This window comes from Oxyura jamaicensis, chromosome 1, assembly GCF_011077185.1.
Source record: "Oxyura jamaicensis isolate SHBP4307 breed ruddy duck chromosome 1, BPBGC_Ojam_1.0, whole genome shotgun sequence".
Lineage (NCBI taxonomy): Eukaryota > Metazoa > Chordata > Aves > Anseriformes > Anatidae > Oxyura > Oxyura jamaicensis.
In genome coordinates this window covers 41488383-41509088 of record NC_048893.1, presented here as the reverse complement: position 1 = coordinate 41509088, position 20706 = coordinate 41488383, and the positions used below count along the sequence as shown (strand labels likewise).

At 39.6% G+C, this 20706-nt stretch overlaps 1 protein-coding gene across 1 annotated transcript in view; it reads left to right on the top strand.

Annotated features, from left to right (window-relative positions):
* The window catches only part of PAWR (pro-apoptotic WT1 regulator), an 82567-nt gene that overhangs the window by 830 nt on the left and 61031 nt on the right, over positions 1-20706 (top strand). The window contains exon 2 of the mRNA XM_035341041.1: positions 1-251. This exon is cut by the window's left edge and continues 17 nt beyond it. Coding sequence (XP_035196932.1) covers positions 1-251 — 251 coding nt within the window. The remainder of the gene's footprint in view (positions 252-20706) is intronic.

Here is a 20706-nt window from a genome sequence, read left to right as displayed (position 1 = left end):
ACTGCCTGGGCCTCGGCCGGGCCGCCCCCGCCAAGGAGCCGCCGCCGCCGCCGGGCCTCGCCGGGGGCCGGGGCGCTGAGCCCGCCGCCGCCTCCACCGCCGTGCCGGGCTCCCCCGAGGGCGAGGAGAAGCCGGCGGGCAAGGGCAAGGGCTCGGGGCCCAGCGCCAGGAAGGGGAAGGGGCAGATCGAGAAGAGGAAGCTGCGGGAGAAGCGCAGGTCGACAGGTGTGGTGAACATCCCGGCCGCCGAGGTGAGCGCGGGGCCCGCCGAGTACACGCGGCCGGCCCCCATCCCCTCCCCTCATCCCCGATCCCTGCCCTGCCCTTCTTCCTTAACCCACTGCTGGGGCCGCTGGAAGTCCGGAGGGAGACGTGTGCCTTCTAACAGCGCCGTCAGAGCGAAGGAAAGCGGGTCTGTGGGCGCTGAATAGATGTTCAGGTGTAAACAGCGCTCGGTTTGGAGCCCGAAAGAATTTCCTGCGCTGGAAAAAATGTGGTGGTTGAAAGAGCATTTTTTTTTTTTTTTTTGAAGGCAGAGGAAGATATTTTTATCAGCCAACACCACTGTCCTCTGTGGTTTGCTACTAGTATAAAAATCTGGCATTGATTTATAATACTCCTAGAGGAATTCAGAAGAATGATAACTAAGTCTTTAGCTTTTTTTTTTTTTTTTTTTTTTTTTTCAGCTAATAAGAAAGGCCACAGGAAACTTTAAACAAAGCTGTGTTTTACTCTCCAATTTTGCATTAATGCTGATTATCTACCTCTCCGTAGAAAGCATTTCTATTATCTGTTCTTCTGGTTAAAGTTATAGATGGCTAAAATGACAATAAAAAGTAAGATCTCTTTTTCTAGAGCAGCAGGAGAAGAAGGAATCCTGTTTGCCATACCTGCAGTCATTAACACTTTCTTTTTGATACCATAAACGCGTTCAGAGCAGACACTTTCAGAAGGTGAGGAATGCCTTTTAGGAGCAGTACGGGTCTTTCAGAATTGTGTTTTTTAGGGGCTGGTCCTGCACTTGGTTGGACTCCTTACTTGCACCGTCTCTGCTATGAGATAAAATGTTTCAGTGTGGGTCTTGAACATCCCTGCTTTGGAAACGAAGGGGCACAAGCGAGTTCTTTAATTCTCTGGTTTTAGAGCCTGCACCCCGCCTGGACTGCCTTTGGTTGGTTTTGTATGTTCCCCCCTCACTCTGCCCCCATGCTCCTGTACGAACTCTTAAAAAATGCTGTGCCTTTGTTTCCGCAGGTAAGGTGGTGCCAGTTCAGTTAATACTGGCTTTGTACATAGCAGCAAGTGTTCATCGTAAAACATCTTATTTGAGGGGCCTCTGCCGCACGCTGTACCCACAGTCTTCCTCCTCCCCGCCTCGAGGCTGATGTCCTGCCTCTTTGAACTGGATTTCTGAACTTGTGTTCTTGTGGCTTTTGGGTGGTGTGGTTTGGGGTTTGCTGGTGGTTGGATTTCTTGTTTGTTTGTTGTTGTTGTTGTTTTTTTGGCTTTGTTTTAAATATTGCTTAAAATATTCTTTGCTTTCCAGGAACACACACTCCTTGCTCAGCAACTGTTAGGTTCTTCTGTGTCAATTTGCAAGTACAACCTGCTGCATTGCTAGGGGTGGCTTATTTATTTCGGCTGAGGTATTTAGGTGTTGAGAAGCAGGCTCTTGCCCATTCACATCCTTTTGAGGGCCTGCTCATTTTGCTGAGTGTCACCATGTGCTGGCATTTCTTGCAAACCTCTCATCTTTGTACTGCTTCCTTCTGAAAGTAGCGATTAGCATCCCATCACCTTTCTAGGGTCAGATTTTAATAGATGCAGATACCTGTTGTACGAGGTGTTACTGGGGAGACTTGTTGTAAAGCGTTGCATTCTGGCTGGCATGTATTTATACAAAACTACTTCTTTCCAGCATTTCACATTTCTTAAATGTTTTTTAATCATTACCACTTGCATTCCAAAGCATTCTTTAACTAGGGAACACTAGATCATTCCTGATGGTGGACAGCTTCAAAAACTGTGTCCAGTGTCAAATCTGGGTAACTACTTACTAATGAATGTTTTACAGAGTATTTACTTGTGCCGTCTCTCTGTTTATTCATGAGGAAATGCTTTAAAGTACTGATTCAATATGCTCAGCTTAAGTTCTCTTGACTCTCTGTGACTGTGAAGCTGAACTCGGACCAAAGAAGGCTGCTGCTGTCTGATGACTTGCAGACTGAACTGGCTTGCTCTTACAGCACTCCAGTTACTTGTTGTCTTCCTCCTTTAGATGCTAGGCTTGGCTTCACCGTGCTGTGTGGTGATTTGGTAGTAGTACACACTGCATTTAATCACTCTGTGCAGAGCTTCAAGTGCTGTGCTTTAGACTTACTTTTTGGAAGATGTTCCTATAGAGATCTACTGGCTGTTCTGTTGTCTTAGCTTTCAGGAGAAGTCTCTCTCTAGAACAGCATTGTTGTATGATCAGCATGGCATTGCAACGGCAATGGCGATAAAGAGGAGATTCTGATACCCTGAAATGAAACCAGGTAACTGGCTACAAAATGCGCTTGCAAAAGATACGTAATGCCCAGGAGCTTCTTGGCCCAAAAGAGAATATGAAAACAGTTTTCATCACCAAAGAAACAGGATGTAATTTCAGTTCTAATGCTATTGGAAAATGTAGTATTATGAAGTGGTGGAATAGGGAAAGTAAAAGTTCGGGTTGTCTCGTTTATGTTGAAGTGGTCATGAAAAATGTTAGCAGATCGTTATTCATTAATGATTAATTTCTCCACTGTTCAATAGGAAGGGAATGGAGCTAGGTCTTAAACAGAACTGTCTTAAAAGTACTGTCTTGGAAGTATTTTGTATTGAAGTGACTGGAGGCCAGAAACCAGAGGGGAGGCCATGGAAACGAATGGTGACAGGTTGGGAGCAGTGGCGAGGCTTTGTGCTTAGAGGCCCTTGTGGTGGAATTAAAGGTTGGTTTTTATCTTCGCAGCATTAGTGCTTATCTGGGTACAGATGCCTTTTGAAAATGGCTGCTGAAATGCTTGCAGCTTTGTTACTTTTCAGTGTTTTTAAAGTAGTTTCTTGATAGCGTGTTGAATCTTAGTAATTTAATTTCACTCTGAGTAGTGTTAAGTGCTGTGGGATTTGCGCTTTGTTGCCTTGCAGTAGGTTGTGAAAGGTAACTAAGTTGTATCTAATTATCATCACTCCTTGAGTTTACTTTAGTTTATTTTTTTAAGTATTAAGCTTTCCAGCCCACCCCACAGCTATCTGTTAGAAAGCATTTTTTTGGTCTGTAGATACTCACTTGATGCAGGTGTTAAGTTTACTTGTACCATTTCCCCACTTGGAGCTGTGCTCGCATCTGTCCAAGAAACACACAGAGTTCCTTTCGTGCTACGCTGACAGTGCTCTGTGAAGACCCACAAGGATGATGAGAGCCGTGTTTCGTGTTGTCAAAGCAGTTCTCCTGTCCTGCTCCAAGCAAAACAAGCTGCACTGGTGAAAGTGCAGCTTTACTTTTGTAACTGTTTACACTGGAGGATTCCGCTGGCAAAGCTGCGCTCGTAAGCTTTTTCTGAACCCCAACCAGCAGAATAACAGCAGTTGTTGTGGTTACCTTTTTGAAGAGGTATATGTAGAGTCAAAGTCTTGGTTGGTCCAGGAGGGAGAGTTAGATAGCTGGTTTTGCTGTAACGTGCTTATGGACAGAGTTTACATTTCACCTGACCAGCTGGAAGTCCTCTAAATTCACAAGTGTTCTTCTTCTGGGTGATGAATGATTTAAAAAGGTGTAAAGAACTCAGATCTGTGTATTTTGCACATGAAGCTGCCATATGCGAGACACAACAGTCTCCTGACCTTTCTGTGGAAAATCCTAATAGCCTAAAGGTAGTGTAACAGGTAAAAATGTGGGCTCTGCATAGGATGTGCAGCCAGTCTGTCCATCCCTTGTTGTCTTACCAGCAGCCCGAAGGGTTTGCTTTCTTGCAACCACGACGGTGGCCTGCTGCCTTTCTCCCTGGGAGGGACTGCGTGCGTGGTGCTCAGTGGGTGTTGTACTGAACGGCAGCATTGCCAGCAGAGGGATGAGCTCTGTCTGTGGGGAAAGAAAAGGTTCCTGCTACCAGAAGCCAGCCTGCTGCGCTGCGTAGCTAACAGAAGGCTGCTGCGTTCCAGTTGGAAAAACCTAAGGAAACTTCAAATGCCAAATGTGTCAAGCGTAGCAATTACCGTGTAAGTTGTGAAGCAACTGAAACCTTCTCTGAATGGCTGGAAACTCGAGAGAAGAGGGGAGCCCTGTGTTGGTGATTGGATTCTCCTGGGCAGAAGTCTCCCTTCAGCAGTCTTTCCCAGCAATTCCCTACCTGAGGACTCAGGTAACTGAAAGAGCAGTTCTAGCCCTCTCTTCCTGTTAACGGGAAAGCAGCTTTGTGTTGTTCAGCGTCTGAGCGTTTTCTTGTAAAACAAATTCTTTCTCTTCGCTTATGTTGGAAGACAAACGTCTCAATAAGACATGTTCAAGAAAATCCTTGGAGGCCGCACAAAACCTATTCCTGGCCACTGATACCCTTGCCATTGGTGCAGAGGTGTTAGTAGTATGACAGAAGTTTAAAATATATTTATTTGAGCTGGATGACCTTTGACAGCATGTTAGGCCATCCTCCTGCTTGCTTTGTCAGTGAGCACATGCTTTTTACTACTTTCTATTTATGGTTCCTCCTTCAAGTGTGTCAGGGTAAAAGAAGTGATAGAAGCATTCTCAGGTTCTGACAAGGGATTTTATCACAATTACTTACATTCAGTCTGCTTCATTGTTGATACCTTTGTGAATTCTCATTTTGACTTAGCCTCTGGGCAACCTATGCAAAGGGCATTTTCTTTTTCCAGCTCTTTTCAGTACTTAGGCTTCTATTGCTGCTTTTATTTTTTCTGCTTTTGTTGTTGTTGTTTGTTTGTGTATGTTTAAAGGCATGTTTTAATGCCCTGACACTTAGGTAGGCTTGTGTGCTCAATTAAGTCACATCATAGATGTAGAAACCTGGGAGGTTTTCGCTTCCAGAACCCTTGTAGCAGCTTCCAAGTCACTGCATGCACACCTTCCAAATCTGTGGTGTCTAGGCACTAGATCAGCTCTGTTTTGGAGCAAGGCTGGGCAGTGCAATAGTTTTCCAGCTGAAAATATACATGCAAATAGGTGATAGGGATAATTTTAGCCTTGCTGTTTTCATAGACAGTCAGATTGCAGTCCAGTATCTACAGCTGGATCTCACAGCACTCAACCAGCAAGTACGGACTCTTTTATGCATGTAGCTCTTTCCAGTGCCAGTTCCTGCTGGAGTAGGAAAGTGTGGTGGAAAAGAATCAGAACCCACCAATTTCCCCTCTGATTCCTTTGACTTTGCATTTATCTCATAAGTGCAATTTTGGGAAGGTTGGTTTTTAAAATGATCTTTTAATAATGAGGTGCGTTTGGAAAACATTATTGTAGTTAGTTTTTTCACTCTCCTGTTTTTGGGATGAATCATCTGAAATGATACCGTCATTAGGTGGAAAATAAACGCAAAGTAAGTAAAGTATTTCCTCCTCCATTGAGTACTGAATTGTACAGAAAGTAAGAAAAGTATTTAGCTTAGGTTGTAATTGGTGGTTGAAGGCTTCCTAATGGTCTGTCTTGCCACTTACTGCCTTTTCTTGCCGGTTTGTCATGTAACCCTAAATAAGTGTAGATGTTGGTTGGCTGAAGATAAATATTCATTTGTGTTGTTTTTAGGCTATTTCTCTAGTACTTAAGGGTGAAATGTTGTCTGTCCCATCATTGTTTGTTCCTAAAGCCTAATTATAAGACAAGATACATCTGGAGCAAGAAAAATATAATTGTAGGGCAAAGAGAGGATACAGGCTCTCAGCTGTGCATTTGTCCACTTCTGCCCTGAAATAAACATAGGAAGCATCTTACTCTGCAGTAGAAATGGGGTGACTTCAGCCTCACTGAAAATCGCAGGCAGGGGAGTGCTGATGTGATCAATTACTGCACTGAAGTGAGCACGCTGCTAAGTATTACTAAAAATGACTTACCTGACAAATTTACAAAGGTTTGAGGTATCTTTTCTGTAATAAGTAATTGTTCTGAAAACACATAATTTTTGTTTTTTTTTTTTTAAAATATCTTGATCTAACCTTGAATTGGAGATGCTTCGCTTAAATGATAGGTTGATGGTCTCCTACGAAGCAAAAAGAAGCTGCTCTTTTCCTTGACCTCTGGCAACTAGTGGCTCAGGCATAAATGCAAAACTAATAACTTCAAGTTAATTTCAAGAGATTTAGACTTGCATCCTAAATGTGAGTAATGACATAATGAGGCTAGACTGTATCTGAAACCTCCCCTTACAACAAGAGACAGGTAGGGACAACCTGCCCTCAGTCTGATCATTAGATGTAATGGTGAGGTCTGTGTGAACAGCAGGTGTGCCTTCCGGCCTCTCCACCACTCCACCCCGGTTTGATATCCGCCGCAAACTTGCTTGCAGTACCTTGCATCCCATTGTTCAGGTTAATAGCCACGTTGTGTTCTCTTGGCCCTGATACCAACCCCTGAGCTGGCTGCCAGCTCAAGTTCATAGTACTTTTCCCAGTCTTCTCAGCCTGAAGATGCAGCCAATTTTCCACCACCTATATGCAAGTATCCTGAATGATGAAAAATGAATTGGTGTTTGGCTTCATTCCCAAGGAGGATCACCTTTGCTTTCTCACCTCTCTTAAATATCTCAGTATTTCAAAGAGTATTCCAGTGGTAAAGGGATTAAATAGCAATCCTGAGTATTTGCATAGTGTTTTCTAAAGTAAGTTGTAATATTCATGTAGCTGTGGAGGAAATAATAGGTTAGTATTATAAGCAAATAATGAAGACTGCAACAATGAAAGGCTAAATGAGCACTCCAGAGTTCTGAAACCTCATTGTTTGCATTTGTCATGTTTTCAAAATCCCTTTGTGACTTTGGGGACCACGGTTCATCCCACATCTGAATATGTGGAGCTAATTGCTGAGAGGCTTATTTATTTAACACATTTAGAATGAGATATCTGGAATAAATTAACTTTCGATATATTTTGTATTTCATAAACTTAGAATTTTGAGTTCCTTTTATACTAGAAGGAACAAATTACAGATGATGCACGTTTTAGATTTGTACACTTTGATTTGACTACTTCTAGTGAAACTATGCTGATTGTAATTTTCGATTTCCAAAGCTATAAGTAAATTAGTCTAAATGTATTTTTCTACTGTAGGTTCAGGAGACTGAAAAATATTGTGCCCCCCCCAAAAAGGTGGTGGTATTTTTAATAGAGTGAGGGACTTCTGTGTGAACTGGGAAGTGTGCTTTGTTTGTGATTTATGGCTTCATAACTATATATATATATTTGTAAGAACTATTTACGTGACTTTTTTCAGTACTTTTCATTAATTAAAAAAAATACAACCCTTCTTCGACTGTGTTTCACAGATGTGGCTTATGTGAGGATACAGAAGAGCGAGAACAATGAATGGATTTCAGCAGTCATTTATAAACGACCAGAAGTCTTGTGAATTATTTTGTTACTTCTCCAGTTCTTATTTTCCTTTCCAGCAGCCTTTTCATGCTTTGAATGTACTACATCCCGGATGTGTTACTTTCAAAAGAAGCAAGCTAAAAAAAACAAACCAACAAACAACTTCCAAAACAAATAACCCCCCACCTCCCATGCCAGACAAGCAAAAAAAAAACCTCACTGCAGCCCCCCCACCCCTAAAGAAAATCCACCTCTTGACTATTACGCTCAGCAGACCGTCTCACCCTGTTCCAGTTTTGCTTTACGCAACTTGAATATTCATTCTTCTTCAAACTGAGTTTGAGCAGATCTTTTTTTTTTATTATTATTATTTTTTAATCCCTTTATATTCTGACAGTTTTTTTTTTTTGGGGGGGGGGATTATTTTTGTTTACTTTCTGTGTACCCAGTGAGAGCTGGTGGGAAAGAACCTCTGCTTGACAAAAAGAATCTAAAACAATTCCCCCCCCATCTCAAAGTAAAATACAATAATATGAATTGATGCAAAGTTTTTATTTGCACAAATGTAACGTTTCTTACTCCATTGCATCTTTAAAACCTACATGTTTTCTAAATCCTCTTGTAGCTCTAAGCGTACAGGGACTTATGGAAAGGTCACTGTTACGTGCTCAGTTCCACACAGATCTGTGCTGATTCCTTAATACTATCTTCACAATATGTGGTTTGCATCCATTACATATATGTGAACTTTTTATTGTGAATGTTTTTCTCTGCTATATTTTTTTTGGAGTTCTATATTTAAAGACTTTTCAAGTGAAAGACCGTAGGTGGATGGCTATTTCCCGTGCTTTACAAGGTCATGGGAAATTAAAATAGAAACCACAACCCCAATGTTTTGTTCTGGGATTTTAATGTGTTTGATCTCCTTGCATGTTGCTTGAAAGGGCTGGATGGAATATTTAGATCTCTCAATCCAGGACTGCAAATGCCATATGCAACTCTGTTGTGTAGTCTTAACTGTGCAGTCACCACGTCATCTTAAAAGTAGCCTTTATTTTGCCTTATATAAGAATATAATCCTGGTTGAAGGTACACTTCAAAAACAAAAACACGAACCACACCGAACAAAAATGCCTGAGTGAAACACAATAACTTGTCAACAGCACGCTTTGCCTATCTCAACACTCATCTGTCTTCAAACACAGACGTGGAATGGGTATGTGCTAGGCACAGGCTTTGCACAGTAGCTGTTAGGTGGTCCTTCTTCAGCATTAATTTTCCTGATCTCAGGCCTCTGTACATAACATTTTGAACCTCTCTAAGTCAGAGTCTGTAGCAGGTGAGAGACTTGGAGGAGCACGGTTTGGGGCAGCACTGAGTGCTCTCTGTGTGCAGGCCTTGGATCTAAGCGTCACTGAGGTGGGAAGGAACCTCAGGAGGGCTTTAGTCTGACCTGGTTGCACAGGGCTTAATCCAGTCAGGTCTTGAAAACCTCCAAGGATAAAAACGGCACAGCCTCTTTGGGCAGCCCTTCTAATACCTGACTGTCTTTATGTTTTCCGTTCTGGTTGGTCAGGAGCTCTCTTGTTGCAATTTATATCCATTGCCTCTCATTCACCTGCCATGCCTTGAGCCTGGCTTGCTGGCTGCCTGAGATGGCTGGAAAAAAAAGATGCATTTTTATTTTTTTTCTTTGGCAGAGCAACACCCTAGGCCTGCTTTACTTGGCAGAAGTAACAGGTGCTAATAGGATTTGAGGCACAGAGGCAGGATAGCCAGGCAGAATGATGGCAGTATTCAGATATGGAAAAGGTATTGTGGAATAACTGCTGCTCAGCTCTGTATACAGAAGTTAAGCCAAATTCATCGACCACCAGAGAAACCAGAATGATAGGCACAAGCTACTGGGGTTTCCCCTCTTCCACCATTGCTCTTTTCAGCCCTCCCTAACCTTTTAAAATGTTTTTGAAAATAAATGTAATCGAGGAAAACTGTGCTTTTCTTACCCATCTGCTGCAGAAACTGGTGTGTATTTTATGAATTAAGCACCACGCAATATGTAGTGCAGTGTTTGTAAGAACATGGGTTCACATAAGTGACACCTACGGTCATCTGGACCAACCTCTTCCCACTGCATGCCTCTAAGGTTCATTTAATCACTTTGCGAAGCTCTAGCTTGATTCTTTCTCTCAGTACACTGTAAGAAAATAAGTAAATATAGTCAGACTGGCCAAGGAGCCACCCAGCTCAATGTTCTGGTCCTGCAATGGCCATAAACAGACATGTAGTAAGGAGAAATAATGTGGAAATCTTATCAGGTATTTCCTGTGAAATAATTTTCTAGCCTCTTAACAGTTTTCAGCTTGAATACTTTCAGCATTGGATGAAGGTTACTAAATAGAAATCCTCTTCCAAGTACTTTTCAGTCTTAACTTGAATGTATGTTAGACGTTAGCATACAGTTAAATCATTTGGTAAGGAGGTCCACGTTTCTAGCAACTCTTACTTATGATGAACCACCTTTTTCTATTATTTTGCTCACCTGCCCCACAAAACCCAGCCTGGTTAGCCTCATTTCATGATCCCTGCTCAACAGTTCTTTCTGTGGCAAGGCTGTTGTAATGCTTAAGAGGCTTTCTATTTTTCAGTCCCTCATTGAGGAAGGTGATCCATGTCATGCTCTGCCGAAATTTTAGATTGGTAGTAGTCACTATGGAACTGTACCTAAAGATGAGTTTTTCTCTGCAGATCTGTTCACACGCACCCCTTATTTCCTTATAGACTTCTGCTTTTGCAAGTATTCCTCCCAAAAGATTTAGCAGTTTTTTGAGATACAGGCCTTCCGTCTCCTACCACTTGGATGAAAAGTTCAGGATCCTCATCATACAGGTTCTTGTACAGACTTCACCAACCAGCTCCTTTATCAGAATTTGTCCTTTTGAAATAAGTATCTTATTAAAGACCTTCTTTAAAAAGGAAAGCTAATTATCTTGCTGGCTGAATCTGCTTGTGGTGGTTCAGTACAAAACTCTAATGTTCTCTGTGGTTACCAAAATAAAATTGACCTGAGTGTTGCAGATTGCTGTTGGATTTTATTGTTCTGCTTGTATGTAAAATAAAATAAAAAAATAAAAAAATGCGGAGTGTAGAAACCGAGGCTCCTGTGTTTGCAAATTGCATGTGTATAAATGCTTCATAAGAATCTGGTTCCTAATGATTGAAGTTGTAGCAAAATAAACAAATATTCATTCTTGAATGGGTCATTAATTTAAAATAGCCTCTTAATTGTTTACATAGTGCTTCTTGTCTTGTTTTACTGCCTTCTTCAAGCCAGCAGCACCAACGGAAACTAAGCTGACCTACATCTTTTATAGTTGGAAAGGGTGGAGAAGTTGTTGATATTGGATGCTATGGTAGGTGGTAGCAAATAAGAGATTTGATATTTGCATTTTTTTCCTCCTTCTCTACAGTGTTTGGGTGTGTATTTGCCTGCCTAGGTAGGTCCCTTTTTTCAGATTAACAACTGGAAAGCTGTTATGCCGAAGCGGAATTAATATTTTTCTTAACAAAGTAGTTTTTTCTTCCCCTTTTTTCGAACATTTGTTTTTCTGCCCAGAAAATGAAACTTTTTGATTTGATATGCTTTTCCTGTGTTTAAAAAGGAAATATATCCAATATATTCTTCTCAGCTGATGAAAAAATGACCTTTATTCCACAGTTCAGGATCTAACTGATGTTCTGGTAGCCCAAAGCAGATTATTAAACAGGCCTAACTTGAAGAAGCTCTTAAAGCATCAGTATGCTGTGAGTAGTCATTTAGAAAGAGCTCTATGGACACTAATATAGTCTGATAAATTCTTCCAAGGTGCTGATGTGAAGTATAATCTCAGTTTCTTCCATAAAAACACTTCTTTGTCTTTGCAGGTTAAATTAGTAGTTACTTATTATCGACCGATTAAGCAATGCTTTGCCAAGCCAGAACTGTGCTAGTGCCTTGCTAATCTTAGTTTTTAAAAAAATTTTAAGATAGTCATTTTAAGTTTGGCTATACGTCTGCTTGTAGTCTGTGTGCCAGGGTGTTAATAAGAGGTTGGGATACAGGATGTGTATTTTTTTTCACTTGTGCTGATGTGGCTTTTCAAATTCTGTATAATGAATCCAGTCTGAAATAATGCCATGACCTCAATCTTTAGGCTCTTCGTGAAGCTGATATCTTCCAGAGTTGCCTCTAGAACAGAAAGTAAAAAACTTGTCTTCCTCTTATTTTCTTATGTCTTTTAGGCTTTTATGTAAACAGTCATGTAATTTCTTGCATATTTATGTTAAAAGTTTTCCGTGAAGTCTGTTTTGAGTGAAGATCTGTACATTTTAGAACATGGGAGGAGGTATTGAACCTGGAAGTGCTTGGTCCTGCTGCGGATTGCTTTCTAGACTTGGCACTAAGCAGGTTGCTTAGCCACTGTGGTTAGATCATCTGCTATGCAGCCAGGTTTAGAGTTACCTTTTTCTCCTCTCCTATAAAAGCTCTTAGATCTGTATATGGAAAGGTGCTGTGTAGTTGAACTACTAACTCCAAGATGAAAGATTTCGTTTTTAATGTGTTTATCACATTTTCATTTCAATTAGACCAAAGCTACAGACATCTGTAAAGTACTGTGACATGCTGAATGATTAAAAAACTTACACAATGTGCAGAGAGATTTTGCAGAGAAGTCCTTTGGGTCCATCCGTTAAGGAAAAAAAAAAAAAGGTGAAGCCGTTGAATTGAGATGTTCTACATTATCATTTGATGCCCAAAACCTTATTTAAAAACAAAAACAAACCAACAACAACAAAAAAAAACAACACATCCATTTCTGATACAGAATGCTGTGTTGAGGTTAATGGGTGTTGGACACCTTCATTATTAGTTTGCAGACTTGTAATTTTTGTTCATGAAGTTTGAGCAGACCAAATGGCTTCTGATCTGGGGGAAAATGAGACAGGACCATCAGACAGTCAGACTCAATAAGGTGTTACATGAATAAGTGTTGGGGAGGCTTGGGACAAGTACCGCTGAAAGTCTGACGGTAAGCTGTAAGATGAATGAGGTGTAGTCATGTTTCTTTCACTAAGTTATTAAATGCTCTTAGTAAACGCAGAAATGCGATAAATTGTCAGTTTGGGGAATCTACAGCTAGATGTTTAAGTAGTGTGTATTTGATGTGCTAAGTACTCTAACAAAGCGTTCCAGAAGTGTACTGAGACTGGGCGTTTTGAGAATACTTGACAATTAAATCATACATAGGGGCCTGCATTCAGAGATTTCTGGATAATGGCATAGCTAGAGTCCTAACATATCTGTGAAAGCATTTCCTATTCAGCCTATTTCTCTACTCTTTTCATTTGTTACTAATCAAAAGAATTGGGAAGAAAAAAAAAAAAAGAGTCCTTAATCTCACTTAATGAACTCCTGTGGCTAGAAAGACACAAACCCTCAAGGTAATTCTTTGTCAAAAGGGAGGCAAACTAAAAATGAAGAAAACTTATACAGTAAGTACACATAAACTTGTAATCTGATGAAGATGATGTGCAATGTAATTATCTTTCATGAAATACTGGCACCTCAGGCAGCTAACTTTTATAGCAAAATGTAGCACTTACTTTTAGCCAGAGGCAGAAGCCCATTATCTGACAGTTTTCAGCCATTGTGTATAGTCTAAAACATAAATGGGTGTTTTAATATAATCCCACTTTGTGGGTTTGCTTCTTTCAATTAAAAAAAAATTAGGCTCGTCAGATGTCAGATCAGTTTTTGTCAAACTTACCCCGAGGCTATTTGAACGCAGGTGTTGCTAAGCAGCTCAACACTAGAAACCACTTCTCATAGCATGTTACATTTTTTATAAGATGCAAGAATGTTTGAAAATCAAAGCAGAAGAAATTAGAAATGGGTATGTTAATGTATTTTTGCAGGCATGAAATGTTCCTTGCTACCACTCCGCTACCCATTTGATTCTTCATAAATTTGTGTTCTGTTCATTTAGAAAGATTTGGAGGTTTGTTTGTGTTTGTATGTTGTAAAGCTTTCAGCACTTGCTGTAAGCTGGCTCACAGAGACTGGAAACTGAGATCTGAAGCCTGAATTCTCGATGTGGTACGCTTTCAGTTAATTGTCTGTTCCACTATGATAAGGGTAGACATCCCTATTGTTTTTTATAAGCTGGTACAGTTCATTAGTTTAGGTTGAGGATTGTTGTTCTGCTTTGAGATCCCATTGGGTCGATCTGGGATCGATGTGACGGTGTGCATGCAGTGCTGAACTTGGGGCTGCCAAATCTTACCGACCTAACCTGGCTCCATCTAGAAGCCCTGTGAAATGGGGATGTGATGCAGTGGTGTTCAAGCAAACTCTCAGACCTTGGGATGCCAGCACTACTTCCCACTTCCAAGAGTGTTTAGTGGGCTTGCCATCATGTTGCATAAATACAACTAAGGTCTTAAATCAGGGCAAATTTTTCATTGATTCATGTGGCTGAGGAAATAAGCCCTTCCACAAACTTCATTTTAGAAGAAATGGTATTAAGAAGAATTGGTTTTATACCAATTTGGCAGAATGAAATGGTAAAGATTTATCTGCAAATGTGGTTCTGTCCATTTGAAATATGCCAATAGAAATCTACTTTAACTTTATATTTTAATAAAATAGATGTATTGAAGTTGTAGCAAATAACGAAGAAGGCTAAACTGAAGAATAAATTCAAGATGTAGTTATCTCTTAATATGTTACAGAACTTCAACAGAGATCACAGCAGCATCTTTAAGAATGTTCTAATGTTCCTCATCATCCACTTTGGCTAAATGATAGGTAACTGTAGTATGAAAAATAAAATGTACAGCTCTGATCTTTCCAGTATCAGTATTAAAATAACAATATTAGGACATTAACACTGCAAATATATTCTTAAAAAGTAGGTAGTTTTTAGTCATCAACACAGAAGTAGACTAATGAAAGCACTAATGAAATCTGAGAGGAGTATCTGACAGGAGAATCATGAAATGCATTTGCTAATTAGCCTTGCATTCATAGGAAAGACTGAAGTTTCTCCTCTTTAAATTAGACTCAGTTCTCAGATGTCTCAAATGTCATACTGGGATCTTCTAGTTGATGAAAGCTCAAAATACCCATTGCTTATTTGACTTCTTTTGGGTGATGCTGAAGGAGAGGCTGATTCTGCACAGTTATGGGAATTGCATGGGAGTAGCTTGTGTACCACCTTAAAGAGATTGCCATCAAAGGTGCAGCCTTATATCTACAATTTAGCCTGGCCTGTGCTTCTCTGCCTCTCCTGATGTGCATGAACTATTTTTAAGCCAGCACGCTTGCTCATCTTACTAGATGCCTGGCTGTAAGAAGTGAGCTGAGAGGGAAGGGTACTGGTGGGGGAACCCAGCAGGCCAAGTGTGGCCTGGTGGGGTCTGTCCGGGCTCAAAAGCCCAAGGGATTCGGTGGTAGGCCGCAGGTATCTGCACCGAGACAGGGACCTGCCTCTGAAATCTGCTCTGCACCGAGGCTGGGACCGAAATAAGTGTGGGTGGTTTGCTTGGGAAGGGTCTTGGCTTTGAGTCACCTGCAGGTGCAAGGAAGGGCACGTTTTCTCTGCTGTAAGAAATTCTTCTGAAAAAAGGCTGTAAATAATATGTTCTGTCAGTTCCTTGATACAGGGAAAACTTATTTTAAAAGAGTTTCTGTAGTTTGCATTGTAGTTACGAAAATCTGTACCTTAAAACAAATTGCTTTGAGAAAATTACGCATTTTATAGCCAGTGTTTTCATGAGTCTGCACCTGTTGGTAGAGAATGATTTGAAAAGTGCAATTTTAAGGGGAATTTTATTGAAAACAAAATTATTCACCTTATTTTTCACTTTTTACTTCTTAATGTTTAATTCAAATTGTAGGTGTCACACATCATGTCTGTAAGAGGACATTCTCTTAATCAGTTGTAACTGCAGGCTTTATTTAACAAGAAAAATCGCAAAATGGCATGTTCAGTCATGCTGTAACTGCATGACAAACAAAATGCCTGAAGCCGCTAGAGATAACAGCAAATGGGGACTACCTCCTAGCAAAGAGACCCTGGCTCATTAAACAATCATGTTCATCTCTTGTCTTCCAGCCCTTTCTTTTCTTTCTTTCCTCAAAATTCTGGCACTGCAGAGCACCAGCACTAGCATGCACTAGTAATTAAGAGGAGAAAGGATGTGAAGCCTATATGCCCAAACAAGTTCACTTGAGGTAAAAATATGTAGAACCTCTCTCACTGATAGTTGAGAAGATTTAATTCTTAGTGAATCTTTTTTTTTTTTTTTTTCTCCCCAAAATAGAAAAAAAAGGGAAAAAAAAGGGGTTGGGGGGATAGAGAAAAACTCATTTAAATTGCAGCTAATGAGCTTCTAATACCCACGTTGTTTGTGTGTATATGTGTATAGTGAAGAGAGAATGAGGGTGGATAAAAAGCAAATATAATCTTAAAGATTCTGTTTTAAAACTTAATTCTTAAAGGAGAAAGAAAAAGACAGGAAATTGTATGTGTTTTTGCTCACCTTCATTTAGAGCAAATAGATTTTCTTTTTGTGAAACTATTTTTTTTAATATTATTATTTCTGATTTGTCTCGTAACCTGTTTGTCCATTTCTGTAAGTAATTTGTTTCTGACTAAATTTTTAATGACCTGTTAATGACCATGTCTATTTCTGTAATCCATGTATGATTTACTGTACCCACAGTATCTAGTTTAATTAAATGAGACTGGTTGTTTCATTAGTATGGTAGCCATTTAATTCCTAAATTCATCATGACTTTTAAATGTATACTTCTTGGAATTTCTTCCGTATTTATTGCTTTAGGCCCTCATTCTTAGCGAGAGTTTGTAATGTTTATGCAAAACTATGCTTGTTAGGGGAATTTAATAAAAATTACCTTTTGAAGTTTTAATGGGTTGTTTTTTTGTTTTTTTTTTTTTTTTAAAAAAAGACTGTGAGCTGGAAACTTTAAAATAAAACATCCTTTCAGACTGTGAATGCATATTGCATGCCTTGGACTTTTTTTTTTGTCTCCAGGTATGTCTGAGGTAGAGCAAAGGTCAAATGTTAACCATCTCCTCAAGTTACGTTTCAGATTAAGAAGACATGAATGTCAGGAATTCGCAGGATTGAGTTCAGTGAGGCCAGTAATGTCAAGGTATTAGCTGAAAATGCGAAGAGGGGGGGAGAAGGGAATGTGGCAAGAGGGAGGGGGATATTTTGGAGGTATTTAAATGTGTTTCACTCAGAGCAGGCAATGCGTAACGAGGGATCACAGACCTAGAAGTGTGTATGTGGTGGAATTGTGTGTGCGTGCATAGATTTTTCTTCTGAAGAAACTGTTATTGTTTGGGGAAATGTTTTGATTTTGTACTAAAACATTTGCTGTTGTTTGTTTTTTGTTGCTCTTATTTTTGCTCAAATGTTTTAACACCTTTGAAAGTCTGCAAAATAAATAGGTGGAGCTGTAATCAAGAATGTTTAGTATTTTTTTTTTTTAATTGGAAAGCTTCTCAAGAATGTGCTTATTTTCTGCTTAAATGCATTTGCTGCTTATAATTTTAATGAGTTTATAGATGAGTGCATTACTTTCAAGACCAATCCTCTTCAGAAGATGGAACCGTCCTTGAAAGGTGGATTTATTTCTAAGAGCTTTGTAAAAAGCCATTTATCTCCAAAGGCTCTTTTTATTGTTCAGATGATAATCCTCTCCTTTAAATATTTCATCTATCAGTCAGAATGTTTTATACACAGCAGTTGGATTGCATCCCTTGATTTTTAGGGAACATTGGACTAGAAGATAGTGCTATGGCTGAGTCAGTTTTTGCTGCAACATGGCTAGGCGTCTGCTGCTGCCATCAGCTGAAGTCCAACACGAACTTGTCAGGAATTCAGTCCCCATAGTTATGTTATATTTAAACTTGCTTACGTCATTGGTATGTCATCAGCAACAAAACCTGGACAAAGGATAACTGAGGAAGGAATGATTCCCACTCACCTGTTGTGAAGCATTTAGCAGCAGAACTGTGTAGCCCCCTTGATAGTAAGTAGTGAAGGGGAAGGTGCTGTGAAGCTTACAGATTGGTTAGTCGCTGTGCTGCACCTGCTGGAACAGTACTTGAAATTGGTGTGCCACTTCCAGATGTTAGTGTTTGCTAGGATGTTTAAGAGCAGCTTGTTTTGAGGACCAGAGGACCAGATAAAATGAAAATACACTCAGTTCTGTGCCTTGTTTTCCTCGAGCTTGATTTGAAGGCAGCCTCTGTTCCCAAGACAGGCTTTTACCGATTTTATTTTACGCTGCTATGAGTTGCCCAAAATCTTTTGTTATTTTTGTCTTTAGTTCTTAACTTTGATAAAAATATTCAATATCTGTTAATTTCTGGCATAGATCTTACTTTGTTAATCCCATTGCTCACTCTGGTTATTAACTGCAGGCATATTTGTTTTAAACAAACAGTCCTTTCCTATCTAAGTGGGCTTTTGGGAAAATCATCTTGAGAATAACCTTGAGAAGTTACAGGATCACAGAATCATCTGGGTTGGAAGAGACCTCCAAGATCACCCAGTCCAACCTCTGACCTAACAGTAACAAGTCCTCCACTAAACCATACCCCTAGGCTCTACATCTAAACGTCTTTTAATCACCTCCAGGGATGGTGACTCAACCAGTTCCCTGGGCAAGACCTCCAGGGAGGTTACTTTTTAATGAAAAGTACTTTCATTACTTTTTTTTACTTTTTTTTTTTTTTAACATTTCATTACTTTTAAATGAGAATAAAGTTTGCCTCCTATACCTTGTTGTATACCAAACAATTGTGAAAAATAATTTACTTTACTGGAGATAGGTATGTTTGGACTTAATTAACCAATGTGTAGACAAGTATGAATCAATTTCATTAAATTCAATAGAATTCATATTTGTATTGCCATTATTTTTCTCATATTTCATCACAAGTCCTTGCTCAGGAACCTCCAAAAGCATGCCTTTCAAAATCGGGGAAAAAATGAGTTTGAAATCATTATGGCTGTATGTTGTTCAGTTATGGCAGTTGGATTCCATTATACGTACAGTATGTCTCTTCAAATGGTCTTCATTGGTGTTATTTCAGTGACATGTGAAACAAATTGTTAAAAGCTTCACCCATATGTTCCTTGGCTTCTTGCGAAGATAAAGGTGTGGGAGGGAAGTAGCAGTAAAAGTAATCTGCTATGGTCATTTTTCTCTGGAGCTTTTAACTCTTCATTTATTGTTTTTCAATTCATTTCTTGTTTTCCATAAATTGGAGAAGCTGTGACTTGTCTGTGTGTGCGTATATATGTATATATACGTATGTAGTCAGAAGAGTAGGAGTTGGAATAATGAAAGCAAAAAAAAAGCAAAACCAAAACCTAAGCACTCAAATAGGGCAGCTCACTCTTCAGAGGCTAATTTATAAAGCACATTTTACAGGGAGAAGCATACATCTATTCGGGTTAAGTGTGTTAATTGTCACCAATCCATCTTTCTCCTTCTCCTGATGAATAATAGCCTATCGACTTGCTGTGTCCAAACCAGAAACTTTGGCTTTTAAAAGCTTTCCCTTTTAGTATTTTAGAGCTTTCCTACTCGTTCTTCTTCAAAAATGCATCTGATTACATTTGCTTTGATTTTTTTTTTCTCCCAGTTATGTTGTTTCTGCATTTTTTGGATACATTTTTGGATTTGTGCCCAAATCCTTCTTTGCATAGAGATTTGATTCACAAAAGATTTTGCCTGACTTGTCTGAAGAAGGAAATATTGATCTAAAATGTTGCCCAAATGTGAGAAAAATAGAAGCCAATCCAACCTTGAGATATCCAGGTTGGGGTGGGGAGGGAATGGCAAGAAATAAATCAAGAAAACCCCACTGATGTAGTAACTGCATAGGAATGTTGGCTGAAAGGGGCTTTTGGAAGTCTCAGAATATTTCTTTCATCAGTGCTAGATCAGGTCAGCCATGGTTTGTCTTGGTGAGGCTTGAAAACTTGTAGGGATAGAGGTTCCACCATCTCTCTGAGTAGCTTGGCCCAGTGCTGTATTACTACCCTCTCACTGAAATGTTGATCCTAGTGCCCAGCTGATGTATTTTGTGGCCATTGTCCATCTGCTGCCTCCAGCAGCCTGGCTTCATCATCTTTGTAACTAACCTTCATGCAGTTCTCTAGGTAGCTATTACATTGCTCCTTGTCTTCAAAAAGTAAACCAACTCATCTTCCTCAACCTCTCCTCCCTGGCCATGTGCTCTTGCTCTGTAGACCCTCTCTAGTTTCTTCTCCTGTTCACTTGGGTCTCTCATTTCAGAAATTGCTCTGATTTTGTACATTACTCATCTTTTAGTATGAGTAAGGGGAGTATAAAGTACCTCATTTTTGTTGTTTCTCCTCACCCTTGTTGTCAGTGAGCAGAAGTGTATCTGAGAGAAGTCTGATTGTGTTGGTTCTCCTTGCTAGAGTAACCAGTAATTGGAAGCGTAACAGAGAAAATGTTTTGTTAAGAAATACGAAACAAAATTACACTGAAACAAAGATGATTCTTTATCAGTTAGTTAAACGTTTGCATTTTTCTCAGGTACTTTTTTTTTTCTCCGGATCTTTCTTGTTCCTAAGAAACTCAATCTAGCTGTTCTTCCAATGATGGAATCAAAATGGATCTAGAAAGGATATGTACAGCACAGTAATTCTAAGTAGAAAATATTTTTTAGGTTGTTCTTCATTTTTGTAACTGAAGCATTTTTATTGCTAACAGAACCAAAATTATTTCTAGTGACAAAAATAGTCGATGTTTATTTGGATAGATATGTATTCGCATATTTCTGGTATTTTAAAGAGTTCTGCTATTGCTTGCAGCAGCCAAATAGGAGACTCCTAATCTTAGTGAATTACGGAATGCAAATACAAATATATCCATTCACCAGTTATAGATAGCCGATATTTAAATTTGAATGTGAAACAGCATTAACTGTTTCCTCTGACCAGTCAAAAAAAATTGTTAATTTCTCAGGTCTGTCCTAGGATCTTAAATCATTCTGATTGTGCTTGTTCTTGTAAAAGTTATTTGCCGCCTTTGTG